Genomic DNA, 15,160 nt, shown 5'->3' with positions numbered 1-15,160 from the left:
TCAGTCTCCTGAGGACACTCACCATCCACCCTGGTGTTCAGAATAGGATTGCACAGCTCAGAGAGGCTGCTCGAGAATGAATGAATGAGTGAATGAATGAGTGAATGAATGACTGGATGGAGGGATGCTTAGGCTGTGCTGTGCTGTTGATGACCAGAGGGCTTGGAGTCTGGCTGGGTTCTGTTCTTGGCTGTGTACCTACCGGCTGTGGAAAGTGGGCCAGCTTTTAAATCCCGAAGCCTCGGTGTTCTTATCTATAAAACACACATACCTCCTCTTACTGCTGTGAGGACTAGGAATGACTACTGTGACGCACCTCACACAGAGCTGAGTCCTGTAAAGTGACAGCCTAATACTAAGCAGGGACCAGGGAAGGAACCTGCAGCCCAGGATGTGGCCCTGACTGGGAATCAAACCTGAGACCCTTTGGTATGTGGGCCGACCCTCCAACCACTGAGAAACACTGGCCAGGGCCATTGGTTACTATCTTAAACGAAGCAGAGGCCTGCGGTCCCTTTAAAACGATTTACAGCACATTGTTGTTTAATGAAAGACCTGGGCCAATCTCCCTCCTGGGAGCCCAGCGAGTACTGGCTGAGCAGGCTGGGTTGGAGCTGGCTGGCTCCTTCTGAGGAATCCGTGTCACAGCTCTGGCTGCCTCCACCTCCCCTCCTCTGCCCTCCCACACTGGGGGGTTGGGTCCAGATGCCAGCGGGGGCAGGCCTCGCCTGCAGCCGGGTAAGCAGGGCTTTGCAAAAACTCTTTATTGTTATTATTTTGGCAAAGCTAATGCACCAACACGGGGCCACATCCCAAAGGTGAAGAAGGGCATAGACACAAGGAAGCCACCTCACCCAGGACCGTGGGAACATGGCTTCTAACATGGGCGATGTCGGGGCTCAGTATCTCTCTGAAGTCAGGTAGCCCCAGCCCAGGCAGGGTGATGGTCGCCTGTGTCACTGGCTCATGGGATGCATGAGTGTCTCTTCATGGCGGGATCGGTCAGACTGCAGAGGCTCAGCTTTCAGGCTGCGGTGTTTCCACAGTGAGATGGGGATGTGAGGGGAGCCCATGAGGTGCAGTGGTGGGCACGGAAGTCTGATGGACGAAGGGCATTTGCGAGGCCCATGGCCCTGAGCTGGCCACAGCTCCCACCGACAGCTAGCGGGTGTATGGGAGGAAGAGGGCGGATCTGGAACCTGCTCCTGCCTGCTGGGTCTGACATGCCCTTCCCAGGGGAGCAGCCAGGCAGGCGCGAGGAGGAAGTCTCGGGTGGGTCCAACGAAGGCGGCCAGTGGGAAGAGCACATAAGGAAGGAGGAACCAGGATCACCTAGGAACCCAGGACGTGGGGTGAGGCGCCAGCAGGAGCCAGAAAAAGAGACTGGTGGGGTGGGCCGTGAGGGGGAAGGCCAAGGGGGCAAGTGTCGTGCTCCCCAGGGCAGACCCCATTTCCTGCAGGGAGTCAGGTGTGCCAGCCATATTGAAAGTCAGGGGAGACTGGGTGTGGGAATGGGGGCTGAATCAAGGGCCAGTGATAGCTGTTTGGAAGGCCTCAGTGGGGTGTGGGTTTGAGAGCCTGGAGGTGTGGCCTGCTGGGCAAAGACGGGTTGACTCTTAGGAGAAAGTTTACAACCAAGGGAGTGAAGAGATGGGTGTAGGGCGAAGGAGGATTTTATAGGATCCGAGACACTGAGCATGTGTGTGAGCTGAGGACAGGACCGGGAGGCGATGGCAGGACAGAGGAGGGGCAGAGTAGCTGTCAGACGCTGGTGGGCCTGCCGACTCAGCAGGAAGACATGAGGCTATTTAGGCGCAGTCTCTGAGTAATGGAGTCAGTGCATGTGCAGACATGCGTGTGCAGGTGTGCATGTACCTGGCCAGGAAATGCTAGGGTGTGAGGGAGAAAACAGCCCCAGGGGAGGGGAGGTGGCAATGCTACTACTTAGGAAACAGATTCCAGGAATTCTCGGAGCCCCTACATTTGGTTTCTACTCAGGGTATCCTTGGCATGCGCTGACTTTGTAAGAAAGTCAAACAAGTATCAGTCGGCTACAGCAGCCATAACAGCACAGACTGGGCAGCCTAAACAACAGAAATGTGTCTCTCAATGTTCTGGAGGCCAGAAGTCAAAGGTCAAGTTCCCACAGAGTTTGGTTTCAGGCGAGGGCTCGCTCTTCCTGGCTTGCAGACCATGCTTCTTACTGTGTGTTCACATGGCCTCTCCTTTGTCTTCTGTTCGGGGGGTGGGGAGGGGTGGGGGGCCAGTGAGTGCTCTGGGGTCTCTCATAAGGACACTAATGCTATTGGAAAAGGGCCTCATCCTTACGATCCTATTTAACCTTAATTGCCTCCTTATAGGCCCCATTGTCATGAATAGCCACCCAGGGAGTTGGAGCTTCAATCTAACCTATGAATTTGGGGGGGGGACACTATTCAATCTGAAGCCCACATTCACTGAAATTAATTAGACGTTGGTTTCTAAGTCAAATGAGTTTTAGCATTTAGGCTGAGTGCTAAACGCTGTAAGCAGGGTCCTCAGGTGCAGTGACAAGGAGAGGTGGTGACTTCCCCAGTGAGGGAAGGGGGCCCCACAGAGCCTGCCCAGCGGGGTCCCCAGCTTTGGAAGGAGATGTCTGTCTGCCTGCTTTAATAGAACAGCACTCACATCTCCTGATGCCATTGGGCACTGCCATTTACTTGGACGCGGAATTGCTGGAGCCCAGTGCCAGGGGCTCTGCTTCTTCTCCGTGACACTCTCCATCCCTACACTGTGCCCACATAACTCTGGAAACCACGCTGTCCAGCTGGGCAGCTGGCACACATGGCTGTGAGCACTGGAATGAGCCCTGTGGGAACTGAGATGAATGTTAGTGTCTCATAAGGATTCAGCAACTCGATTTGGAAAGCGGGCTGGAGATGTTTAAGTATTGATTACAAATGAATTGATATCGATGGGTAGAATAAAGTGTATCATGAACGTTACTTTTGGCAGCAGTTACTTGTTACACTTTGTAAGTGTAGCTGTCAGGACATTTAGCTTTACAAATGTGGGGCCCACTCCTTTCCAGGGGCTGTGCCCCAGCACTGGGACTCGCCCACCTCACCAGAAGGGTACATAGGGCCTCACCCAGCCTCTGCTGGCCTCCTAGCATCACCTGGGTCCTCCAGCTGCACCTTCTGCCCACCCAGGCCAGGCCTTTACCCCCCCACACACACACACTCCTTACCCCCTTTACCCCCCCTCCCGCCCCCGCATGGCCTCTTGTTCTTCCACTTCTGAGGGCCTGACAAGCAGATGCGAAGCCACGTGCTCCGGCTCCCAGGACGCGTAGAGCTGGGCAGACACTGCACACCAGTAACCTGTGGGACACAGGGCAGGGCCTGAGGCTCATCCGAGCTGGGGAACCGCGCGCGGCCCCTTTAAGGAGCACCCGCTAAGCCGGGTCGTGACGTCAGAGCAGGGCGGAGGGCGGAGTCAGCGCGCAGCCCAGGCGCGGGCCAGGAGCCTGGGTGGGTTGGGCGGCCGCTGACTGACAGGAGCACTGGCCTATGCAGCCCAGGCCGACGCTGGGGCGCCCCTCGTAGGCCCCGCCCCCGCAAGACCCCGCCCCGCCCGCGCAGGCCTTCGCAACGCCCCGCCCCAAGGCCCCGCCCCTCCCTAGGCCCTGCCCCCTGCGCACGCCCCGCCCCTGCACGCCCCGCCCCCGCCGGAGCGGGCCTCGCCTCAGTGCTCGGCGGCGGCGGCTCTGCGGGACTCTGGCGGCGGCGCTCCTAATGGCTGCGCGCGGGCCGCGGTGAGGCGCCGGCGGAGAGCGACGGGCGCGGGCCGCGGAGCAGCCGGAGCGAGCGTGCGCGCAGCCGGACCCCGGCCAGGCCCGGCCCGACCCGCCGAGCCCGCGATGCGCCCCGGGGCCGCCCCCCGGCGCAGCTGACGCGCGCTCCGTGGACACCGGCCGGCCGGCCAGGCCACGATGGCGGGGAAGGCGGCCGCCCCGGGCACCGCGGTGCTGCTGGTCACGGCCAACGTGGGCTCGCTCTTCGACGACGTAAGTGCTTTGGCGGCGCTGGACCCGGCCCTGAGCCCGGGACCCCGGGACCCGGATCTGAGTCTTGGGATCTAGACCCAGAACCCTGGCCCTGGGACCCTGGGATCCGGACCCGGATACTGAGCCCTGGGACTTGAGCCCTGAACCCTGCCGGTCCCATCCTGCCATCCTCAACCCCAGACCCCAAGTGCCCTGAGCTCTGCCCGGAACCCTGGACTCCTAGTCCCGCAGACCCAGCCTCCAAACTCCACAGGCTGAGCCCCAACCCCTGAACCCAGGTCCCTGAACCCCAGTCTTCATCCTTGCCCAAGGGCCCCAAACCCTGACCCAGGAACCTCAAACTCCTAACCTGGCGCAAACCCCCGGTCCCAGAATATTGACCCCAAAACCTTAACTCTGAACTCTGATCCACAAACCGCAGCCCCTGACTTGTGGCCTCTGGCGGCTGACCCTCCGTGGCCCTGGCCCCTGGCCAGCCTGCCTGTCTCCCTGTCTGTCACGGACAGCCCCCGGGTGCCCGCACCTCCTCTCACCCCGCAACTTAGTGTCTCTCTAGTTCCCAGACAAGGGGCTGCTGGTGAGAGCCCTGGCCCACTGTGCTGCTGCTTTAAGGAGGATTCTGAGAAGCTCCTGGTGGCTAGAAAGGGATGCTGCCTGCACAGGGCCTTCACCTTCCGGGGGCCTCCCTCCCAGGCCCCTGCCGCCCCTGGGATGGGGGAGCGAGGCGGAGGCCGGGAGCTCGGAGGCAGGCCGGGGCTGACCTAGTTCGGTGTCTCAGCTGTTGGTACTTAAACTGCCAACCCAAATAAAGCAGAATGCGGCTCCGAAGGGGCGAGGTTGTTTAAGAAAAGAGGGGATGGCACCCATGGGCCTGTGGCGTCCTCCCCGCCCCTCCCTAGGTGAGCAGTAGGCGGTGTGGACCCCGACACCAGTGTGACTTAAGACTCTTGTCCTTTCCCCGCCGGTGACCGTGGGAGAGGTGTTGCAGGGAGCTAAGCCATGTTCTGGGTGGGTTTGATTTCATTAATAAAAGGCAGGCGCTATTTCTGTGCATTTCTCATTTTAACTTCCAGGAGCCCAAGCGTTATACTTCCCTGCTGGAGACGGACTGCTCTCCCTCTGACTTTGTCACAGCCAACTTTATCTAGTGTCGCGTTTGATAAATTTCTTCAAAAGTGCCCGGTATGGGTGTGTGTCTGTATATTTAGCATTCTATTCTCGGCTTTCCAGTAACATGCCACTGTAACATGGTTTTTGCTCAGATGATTCAGATCCGTTAGCTCTGGCTTCAAAGCCTCAGAAATGTCAGGAACATTAAGCGTGGTGGGGCATTTCGGTCTCGGGGAGAGAAGAATTTTGCTGCGCAGACATTCTTCCCTGTAATCTTTGATTCTGACTTCGAGCATTTTTGTTGTGTTTCAACTGTATACACACACTTCTCTCCGTTGACATTAAAATAGGCAACTTAATTTACTTATGTTTTAGCAACATGTTGTCTTTGAATTTTCATTTTCTTAAAACGCTATAGCGTTTTGCATTATGTTTACATCGGGAAGGAACATTTGTTTTTGGAAACAGTGCATAGGTTAATTCTGCAAGGAGTCTTTGAAGTGAAGGGCTAGTAAAGAAGTATCTGTAATACAGGTTTCTTTTTCAATTTAAATATACTTTTATTGATTCAGAAAGGAAGGGAGAGGGAGAGGGAGATGGAAACATCAAGGATGAGAGATAATCACTGATCAGCTGCCTCCCGCAGGCCCCACACCGGGGACCAAGCCAGCAACCCAGGCATGCCCAGGAACCGAACTGTGACCTCCCAGTTCACAGGTTGACCACTGAGCAACACCAGCCAGGCTGTAACACAGGCTTCTTACTGTGTGGAGCAGCCCGAGGGAGGGATCATCCCGTCAGTGGCAGCAGGGTGGACATTAAATAGTCTCCCCCATGTGCCATGTGGTGCTTGTGAGAGAGGTGCCGGGACATGAAAGAGGCCAATTCTTGAAGGAGGTTGTGATTCCTTAGTTTATGTAGTAGGTTTCAGATCTGCTTGGTGACACTGTCTTTGCATGATACGTGCCCATACTGACCTGCACACTCTAGACCAGTGGTCTTAGGCTCTACAGCAGCAGTTCTCAACCTGTGACTCACAGGTTTAAAACCGCTAGCAGGGTTCCCTATGATAATTGGAAAACACAGATATTTACATTACGATTCATTAACAGGAGCAAAATTACAGTTATAGAGTAGCAATGGAAATAATTTTATGGTTGGGGGTCACCACCACAGGAGGAACTGTATTAAAGGGTTGCGGCATTAGGAAGGCCGAGAACCACTGCTCTAGACCACATGTGTCAAACACAAGGCCCGCGGGCCAAATCCAGCCCGCCAGGCCTTGCAATGTGGCCCGCACCGCGCTGTCATCACTGCACTTCGCTGTCAGTTTATGACATTGTCAGTTTATGACTGTTCAGTAAACCATTCGGCCCGCGATTTAGGCTGGATTTTAGATTTTGGCCCCTTCTCTGATTGAGTTCGACACCCCTACTCTAGACAGTGCTGAGGCCTGGGAGGGATTCTTTCTGGATTGTTTCGGCATCTGGGAAACCCAGCTCCAGGTGGTGGCCAGACCATTGCCTCTTCCCGGAGGGTAATGGATCGAGGAGGAAGGTGTCTGAGTTAGAAACACACGTGCCCTGCTGTGAAGGACAGTTTTCCTTTTGTACACAGTGCCAGTGATGTGTTTTTGCTTTTGGGGTTTTATCATCTTCCCTATGTAGACTTTAACCATGTCTTTCCCCTAACACCCTACTCTCATCTCGTCAGCACTCCTGGCTCTGTTATATCCCCAGAGGGCCCTCAGGTTGCTCCTCACCCTGCGGTGACAGACGAAGGCGTGGTAAATAACTACAATACACTGGTTCTCAAATGTTTGCCTCTTGCTTTCTTAAAAATTATGGAGAACCCCAGAGAGTTATTAGTTATGCAGGTTACAACTACCAGTATTTACCATATATCAATAGGTAGGAACAGGAAAGCTGAAGCTGAAAAAGTTGCATTAGCTGTGAGGACGTCATTGCACCTCAGACACCCCCTGGAAAGCCACGGTTCACTCAGGAGAGGGTGGGAGGGGAACGGGAAGTCACTGCATTGTATTATTACGAACACAGCCGTGACCAGTTAACCACTCATCAGATCTCCCGGGCCTTCCTTCCGGTGACCTCTGCCCTAGCTGTGGCCCTTCCCAAACCTGCGTGGCCAACTCCCTGCCTGGGGTTCTAGACATGGCTGGGGGTGCCTGGGTCTTTTCCAGGCTCACAGAGAGCCCCGTGGCTGTTCTGTAACCACAGGGGGACCCCCGCTTGGCTGGAAGGTGGTGGCAGGGCCACGTACCGAATTGTTTTCCTTGGGGTGGTTGGATTTTGACAAGTGAGGTTTCTAGCTTCAGGCTCTTTACATGTTGGCTAGGAGTGAACCGAGAGGGGAAGTTTCACAGCCGAGGTTTCGGAGCTGTCCCACCCTTACATGGTAAGGCTGTTTCTTGGGAAGGAGACCTAGCCAGGCAGAATTTTGAGAGCACAGCCTGCTTTCGGGTGTCTGCCTGTAAGGACTTTGTCCTGCTACTTACTCAGTGCTAAATGTCAGCTTTGAGCTGATTTCCCTTTTTGCTTGGTCAACCCCTGCACAGCCCTCTACCCAGGGCTTGCAGACTGGTTGTGCAACTGGGCTCTGCTGAGGATCGCTAAGGAGGCGCAGGCCTCTCAGGGCCTTGCAGGCAGCAGGTGTCTGTGAGCTGCTCCCTGGGCTGAGCAGGGTGGGCAGCACCGGGGCACGGTTCCCCTCTTCCCTCCACCATCAGTATTGTCCTTCTTGCCCTAGTTGTAGCCCCACCCCGAAAACTCCCCGAATGCCACAGCTCTCCTGCTGCTGTGGGGCTTTCTCACTTCCACCGCTCGCTGTCCTCAGCCTTCTCCCAGCTCTGCCCAGCACAGCAGGCTTGGTGGGGTGCACTGGGACGTGTGCCAGAGGGCCTCTGACGTCTGGGTCCCTGCTTCTTCAAGGACTTCTGTTTGGTGATGGCTTCACTGAGATGGCCGTCACACGCCATACACTCCAGCATGTCCGTGTTCGGCCAGTGGTTTCCTGTATCCACAGAGTTGTGCACCTCTCACCAGCCAATTTTAGGACATTTCTTGTACCAGAAAAAGAAACTCAGTAGCCTTAGCTGTCCACCTCCTCATTCTCTCCATCTCTCCGAACCCCAGCCCCTGGCAACCACCATCTCCTGTCCATCTCTAGGACATTTCCCACATGGAGTCACTCATGTGGCCTTTTGCATCTGATTTCTTTCACCAGTGTGTTCTCGGTGCTGGCGTATGTGAGAGCCACATTCCTGGCTCTCAATGAGCGCTCATCTCCTCTTGGGCACACCAGTCTGATCTCCCATCCAGATGGGTGCCTGGCCTGCTCTGCCTTGGCCATCAGCAGTAGTGCTGCCATGAGCATTCATGCCCAGGTTTTCGCAGGGACGTGCGTTTTCTTTCTCCTGGGCATGTGCCTGGAGGGGCGCTGCGGCCGCTTGGTGACTCCTTGTAGAGGCTGTGGAGGAGCTGCCCGCTGTTTCCAGGGCCCGCCCCACTGTGCAGCACACCTGCCCTGTCCCACATCCTGCCAGCACTCCTCATTTTGTCTCTTCAACGACTCCTTCCTGGCTGCTTGGACACCCATCATTTGGCTCTTGTTCTCACCCCCACCTCCAGCATTGCCACCTTTTCCCAGCCATATTCACCTCCTGGGAGCTCAGCTAGGCTCAGGCCTCTCCATGTGGACGCCCAGGAGGTAGGGAGAGGACGCAGACCCTGAGCCCAGCACACGGTGCTGTCGCCTGGGGAAGCCCAGTGCACAGGCCAGTGCCTAGTCTTCCAAGAGATAGGGAAAGCAGCAGTCCTTGTCCACGCAGCCCAAAGCAGGCTCTGGTGTGCCGGGCAGGCGGGGGCTGATGGGCCGGCTCCTCACAGTCTCCCTCCCTGCTCTCCCGGGCCCCTGGTCCCATGGGTATGGTCTGGTATTACTGCCTGTGACCCGAGACCTGAGTGTACTTTCTGTTTGTCCAAGAAAGTACTGGGACTGTAGATGGGGCCCTGCCCATCCCCACAGTGGTAGGATCAGATATACAGTGACCCCATGTTTGGTACAGTTTTCTCTGCTGCACACCTCACCCTCCACAGCACTGTGCCATGCCTGCCTTAGATGTGGTTCTCATTGGAAGTCAACATGGCGAAGGTCTGTATTCAGCCACACTCGCCTCCTGGTCCTCCTGCCCGACGTCCTGGATCTCACAGGCGGAGCTATGAGCTGTCGGCCAGCCTCCGAGAGCTCACACTGTCATCTGTGGGGTTTCCTGTTTTTATCGGCTCTCCAGTTGCTGAGGGAGGGTTTAGATCACTGGGTGGGGGAGCCACTTCTTCGATGTAAAGTATTAAATATTTTTCTTGTTTGGATCCAGTGAAGTGAGCACTGCAGGACGGCCTGCTGGACAGCCCTGGAGGACAGGACACGTCTGCTGCCTCTCAGCCTGGGATCTGGCAGGGCCTCCTGAGAAAGGTCTCTCCACTTGAGTTTGGGGCTTGCATGCCCCCATGGCACACACCATCAGCATGGGGCCTGCATGTGCTTCCTGGAGCTGGGCAGGAGGGGCCACGCAGCCCTGGGGTCTGTCTCTGGTGGGCGATGGCCGGGTTTCGGGGAGAGAGGCCTGTTCTAGGGTCACTCAGAAGTACAAAAGTCGGAACAGGTCTGCCTCCAGCAGATTGCCCCTTTAGAGCCCAATGACTGGAAAGGGAGATGATGGGGGTCAGTGCTGCCTGCGGGGAGGTGCCACAAGGGGCTACAGGGTGATGGCTTTAAAAAACACTTTGTTGTTGAAAGTATTGCATATGTCCCCTCTCCCCCATTGATCCCTGTAGCCTGCCCTTGCCCCCTGCCCCAGGCCTTCCCCACCCCACTGTCTGTGTCCATGGGTTATGCATATATGCATACGAGTTCTTTGGTTGATCTCTTCCCACAGTGATGGATTTTTAAATGTTGACTGCCTCAGTGTCTGCAGGGTGGGCTGGTGGCAGGGTCCCCTGTTGGGAGGTGGGTTTGATCCAGGATGGGTTCCAGTAGCGGGGTCAGCACAGGGCCTGGTGATCAGTCAGAAAGGCAGCGGAAGGTCTGAGCAGCATCTCGGTCACCCACCTGCGCTGCTTTATAAAGTTTAACATTTGGTTTGGGAGGTGGAGCTGGCACTGAGGCAGAGTGTCCACTGGGAGGGGAGGCATGGGAGGGGCCCACGGCTCCGTCCATCACAGGGAGGAGGCGAGCAGACCAGGCAGGGTGGAGCGGCACTGTCCCATCCTGACCTCACTTCATGTGGGGTGTGCATGTGACCAGGGGTGATGTGGGAAGTGGCTCAGGTCCCCAGATGTCGGTCAGGATTGAGAGGATCTGGAGCAGGTTGGGAGTGAGTGACAGGTCTGGGTGCTGCACAGACATGGAGTTTCGTGGCTGACGAGGTGGCCTGGCTGTCAGGGAAGCACACCGGTGCCTCCCACGCTGGAGGGAAACGCTGCCTCCGGTTCTGGCTTTCCCTTCAGTGAATAAGTTCCCCTTCTCTCCAGGAGCAGGGCCTTGGGGTCAGCCTCTTACTGGTGAGCCATTGTGACTTTGGGCTTGCCTTCTTGGGCCATCAAGGTCCCAATGAGGGCTTGGGGATGCCACGCCAGCTGTAACCTGCGGTGCTCTCCCCTGTCAGCAGAATGCCCTGTGGTTGGGTGGCTCGCCCTGCCCTGCCCTGGCACCAAGAAGCCTATGCCTAACCTGCCCCTTCTTCCATCTGCAGCTGGCCCACCGGGCCTTCCTGGCTCCTCTCGCTCTGGCCTGGGAGCATGGGAACTGGTGCCTGGGCCTGGGTCTTGGAGGTCCAGCCCTGGCTTTGGTTTCCAGGTTCACTGGTGTGGGCTCAGACTAGCCTCCTTCCTGCCCTTCCTCTCAGGGCCTCTGAATGGCCAGTAGTTTCTCTGGGAACCGAAGGGGATTTAAAAGCAGAAGACACAGCTTGGGGAGGGGAAATCCACCCTAAGGCCCTGTGGGAGGCCACACTCCAGTGTCAGTGAGGACATGCAGTGACACAGGGAAGTGTGGATGTCTCTGCCTTTCATCACATGTAACTGTGGGCATGTGACTTCTTTCCGCCCATATGTATGTCGGGAAGGTAGGAAGGAAACCCAGCACGGCGGCTGCAGCAGGTACAGGAGGGAACGGAGGCTCTGACAGGTGTGTGGCATTGGTGTTGTCAGGTGTCCCTGGGTGCTTCCTCGGCAGGTCTCTGTCCTCTCCTTCCTGGCAAGGGCCTCCTGTGTCCAGGGCTGAGCAGTGCTCGGGCTGCCTGGCTGATCCATCAGCTGTCCCTGATTGTGCCAAAGGGACGGCCTTGTGTGCCCACCGGCACCTGCGGCGATGCTGGATGGTCCTCTGTGGCCCGGACAGGACGTGCTCCTCCTTTCCCCAGGAGCCCCTTTGCCCTCCTGCCACCAGCTCTGTGCAGCACTTCCCTGCCGCACCCTGAATTGGTTCCAGGTTTGTGTTTCGGTCCGTTCCGTCTTCCCTGTTGATATAGATCTCATCACATGACATTCCACTCAGGTGTGCTGGCCTCTGACCTGCACTGGGCAATGGCAGGGGCGGGATTCGGGGTTCTGTGTAGATGGTTGTAGGGGCAGAGCAGACACAGCTATGGGGAATCAAAAGAGCTGCGAGGCCGCTGGGTTCCTGGACCCTGCTGCCCTCGGGCCCACCACCGCCCCTGTCAGAGCATGGGGGGCTGGGCAGTCGATCCTCCAGGCAGTTGGAGAGGCTGGATTCCTCTGATAGTATTAATCCTTAGGAGCAAGCAGTGGCAGGCAGGGCTCCCTGGAAGGGGCATGCTGTCCATAGCCTCCCCTTCCACTGCCCATTGGCCAGGTGGACACCCACCCAGATTGGGGCAGAGAGCACCTCGCACAGGTGAACTCTCTGCTCCCAGCCTCTGGGTGTGATGAACCATTCAGAGGGCTGTCCCCACCCTCTCTCACTGCCTCCCGAGCATCTCTGATAGTCCTGCTTCCTGGGGGTTGAGGGGGGGAGGGGGGAGTTGTTCCGTGGTGCACCCACCTGGTCATTGGGTGAGAATTTCTGTGAATTGGCAGCCGTGTTCCTGAAGTCGCATGGATGAGAGGTTCAGCCCTGCAGGGCAGGGGGTCTGTCACCTTCCTGATGGCACGTGGCTTTCCCGGCCTGGGCTCAATGCCATCACAGGACAACGGGGGCAGGTGTCAGGTCCGATGCTCCCAGCTACTCCCTATTAGAAGAACAGGAGGAAACGCTCCGCGGTCCCCTTTCTGCATTTAGGGAAAACCTTCTCTCTGTGCCTGGAGGCGAGGCGCTCAGGCTCTGAGGCTGCTCGCTAGCCTGGCCTCCTGCTGTCCCCATCAGATGAGGCATCGCAGGGACTCGTCCCGCTGGCCCCATGGCAGGTGGCCTTCTTGGAGGCCTTGGGCGTGCGGCTCTCATCTCTGAGCCTTGCTGTCCTTGGGTGGGGGCATGTGCTCAGGGCCCTGCGGCCCGCCTGGAAGGGGATTGCATCGGGGTCCTTTTGGGCCAGCAGTTTCATTAGCCACACGGCTCATTAGTCCCAGGGTCCACAGAGCAGATGGAGGACAGGTCCTGAGGACAACTGTGGGGACAGCTGCCCCCAACCCAGCATGGACGCCAGCTCCGAGCACTCTACCTTGCCTACTTAGGCTTTTGGGGAACCGTTGGCTCTGTAAGACTGGAGAGTGTAGACTCCGGTCAGGAAGCTCTAGCCACGTGGGTGAGCCTGCTTGTGTGGACTGAGAGCTGGGTTGAATGGTCAGTGCTTTCTAAACTCTAATGAGGCCTCCTCTGCAGAACCTTTGGGAACCCGAGAGGCAGGCACTGAAGAGCTGGGGAACGGACAGACCCACTCATCCTAGTTTGCCCAAAGCTGCCCTCCAGGACACTCAGAGTCCTGTACCTGTTTGGGGTCCCAGGATTGATTGGGGTGCATCAGTGGGCTCTGGCTTTATCCGGGGCAGCAAATGTTTACCCAGCACCTGAGGGCAGGGCACCCTCTGCACTTGCCGCGTTGTCATTTGGGGTGATGCGGAACTTCCTTTCAGACGGATTCATTTTGTTAAGAATGACAGCTGTCCAAGTCACAAATTTGTGGGGACATATGTTTTGCTTTGCTTTTCTCCTTCACTGTTACAGTTTTCAGATCTGTTGCAACTTCCTGTTTTCGCTGTACCGCCGTCACTACCCTCGCCCTGCATCCAGGCAGCACATACTGTGCGGCGTCCAGGTGGGAGGTGGGTGGCTGGGCTGTGTGCAGGAACAGGAGGGTCGTGGTTATTAAAGCTGCAAACAGAATCTGGGTGAGCGGTGGACACTGACCAACCAGGAAACAAAAGTAACACCCCAGTGGCCAGTTTGATAACTCCAGGACTGTCACCAGGTAGAGTCTCATCTAACTTTCTGAACCCTCGGCTCTGTCCTTGCATACATGGCCCAGGGGCACTTGATGTTCTCAGAGGGGGAGTTCTTAGGGCAGGATGTTTGGGCTCCATGTAGGTCAGCCTGGGGTCCTCCCATTTTCAGACTCCAGGTTTCGGGTGGTTCTGCTGTGCTGCCTGAGTTTGCAGGTGTGTAGGTGGCGGGGCATCTAGGAGAGCTAATATTTAGGGATTGTTAATAGCTGGTCCCAGCCCTGGCCGGTTGCTCAGTGGTTAGAGTGTCAAAAGATCTCAGGTTTGATTCCAGGTCACTGGCAAAATGGCACATACCGGGGTTGTGGGTTCACTCCCTGCCTCCAACAGGGGCATGTGTGGGAGGCACCTGGTTGATGTGTCTCTCTCACATCAATGTTTTTATTTCTCTCCCTCCCCCTTCCTCCTGCCCTTCCACTCTCTCTGAAAAGCAATGGAAAAAGTATCCTCATGTGAAGATTAAAAAATAAATAAAAAAAAAAAGTTAAAAAAAAAATAGCTGGTCCCAGCGGCCTTTCATTCACTCTTATTTAGTGACCTCTTCCTTGAAGTTGGGCCCCATTTCAGGGTCTGGAGGTGCAGCAGGGGGCACCCCTGAGGAGCCCCCCCATAGCAATGCTCCCATTGGCACACTGCCTCTGTGGGCATCCTCTGAATTGGCTGGGCAGAGCGGCCTAGTGCTGGGAGCACCCCTTGGGGGAGGCCCCCAAAGCCCCTGTGTGCTGCCTTCCCTGCTTCACCTCTCCCCCCAGTTTTCTACACCCACCCCACCAATCCTAATCTAAGACAGGAGTGGTCTGTAGGGTAAAGTCTGGAGAGCAGGTGATGTCACGGAGCATGAGGCAACAGAGAAGTCAGGAGAGGTGAGGACAGGAGGGGACCTGAGAGGGGCATCCTGGGAGTTTGGGAGGGATGTTTCAAGAAGGGCTTGCTGTGGGTGAGAGGAGTGGCGGGCCTAAGCAGATCCAGGAGCCAGCGGGTTGAGCCATGGTTTGACTGCACAGCGTTGAGAAGCCTGGCATGTTGTCATGTCGCCCTCTGAGGCAGGGGTTCCTCTCTTCTCGTCTTACAGGGATGAGGCACAGCCCACCGTTAGGACACAGGGGCCTTGCCTGGCTCTGGCCCCTGAGTTGCCCAGCTGCCAAGCACAGCAGGAGATGGACTTTAGGATGCAAGAAATGCCCTGGGTGTGGAGACCACAGGTGGCCTCCTGGGGCAAGTGGCCAGGGTTGGGGCAAAGGCTTCAGAGCATGGAAGCTGTCCTGGGGGAGGAAGGAAGGGGTGCCCATTGGGGCTACTTCGGGGCCGAAGCAGAGGCTTGAAACAGGGAGCAGGCCTGCGTGGGAAGTATGGGCTGGCGTGGGTGGTGAGTGAAGGAAGCTGCAGGCTGAGAGGCAGCATGTGTCTGATTGGTTCGAGCTCCAGTGTCTTTCATGCACTGGGAACTGCAGCTGATGACCCCACTTCTAGGAAGATGTGGTTAGTGCCGGCGCCTCTGCCTTGGCCCCGCTGTGTCCTCCCCAGGGCG

General features: G+C 56.9%; 1 protein-coding gene across 2 annotated transcripts in view; it reads left to right on the top strand.

The window, feature by feature from the left end:
- Positions 1–3,701: 3,701 nt before the first annotated feature.
- Positions 3,702–15,160, top strand: part of INPP5A (inositol polyphosphate-5-phosphatase A) — a 118,707-nt gene continuing 107,248 nt past the window's right edge. The window contains exon 1 of one of the 2 annotated variants that reach the window (XM_084904567.1): positions 3,702–4,048. In XM_084904567.1, coding sequence (XP_084760693.1) covers positions 3,974–4,048 — 75 coding nt within the window. In that variant the 5' untranslated portion in view covers positions 3,702–3,973. The remainder of the gene's footprint in view (positions 4,049–15,160) is intronic. The other variant, XM_084904568.1, reaches the window with a different exon arrangement.

This window comes from Pipistrellus hanaki (genome assembly GCF_964339955.1).
Source record: "Pipistrellus hanaki genome assembly, chromosome: 14".
Taxonomy (NCBI): Eukaryota; Metazoa; Chordata; class Mammalia; order Chiroptera; family Vespertilionidae; genus Pipistrellus; species Pipistrellus hanaki.
Note: the sequence above shows the minus strand (reverse complement) of the source record. Positions and strands in the feature narration are given on the sequence as shown.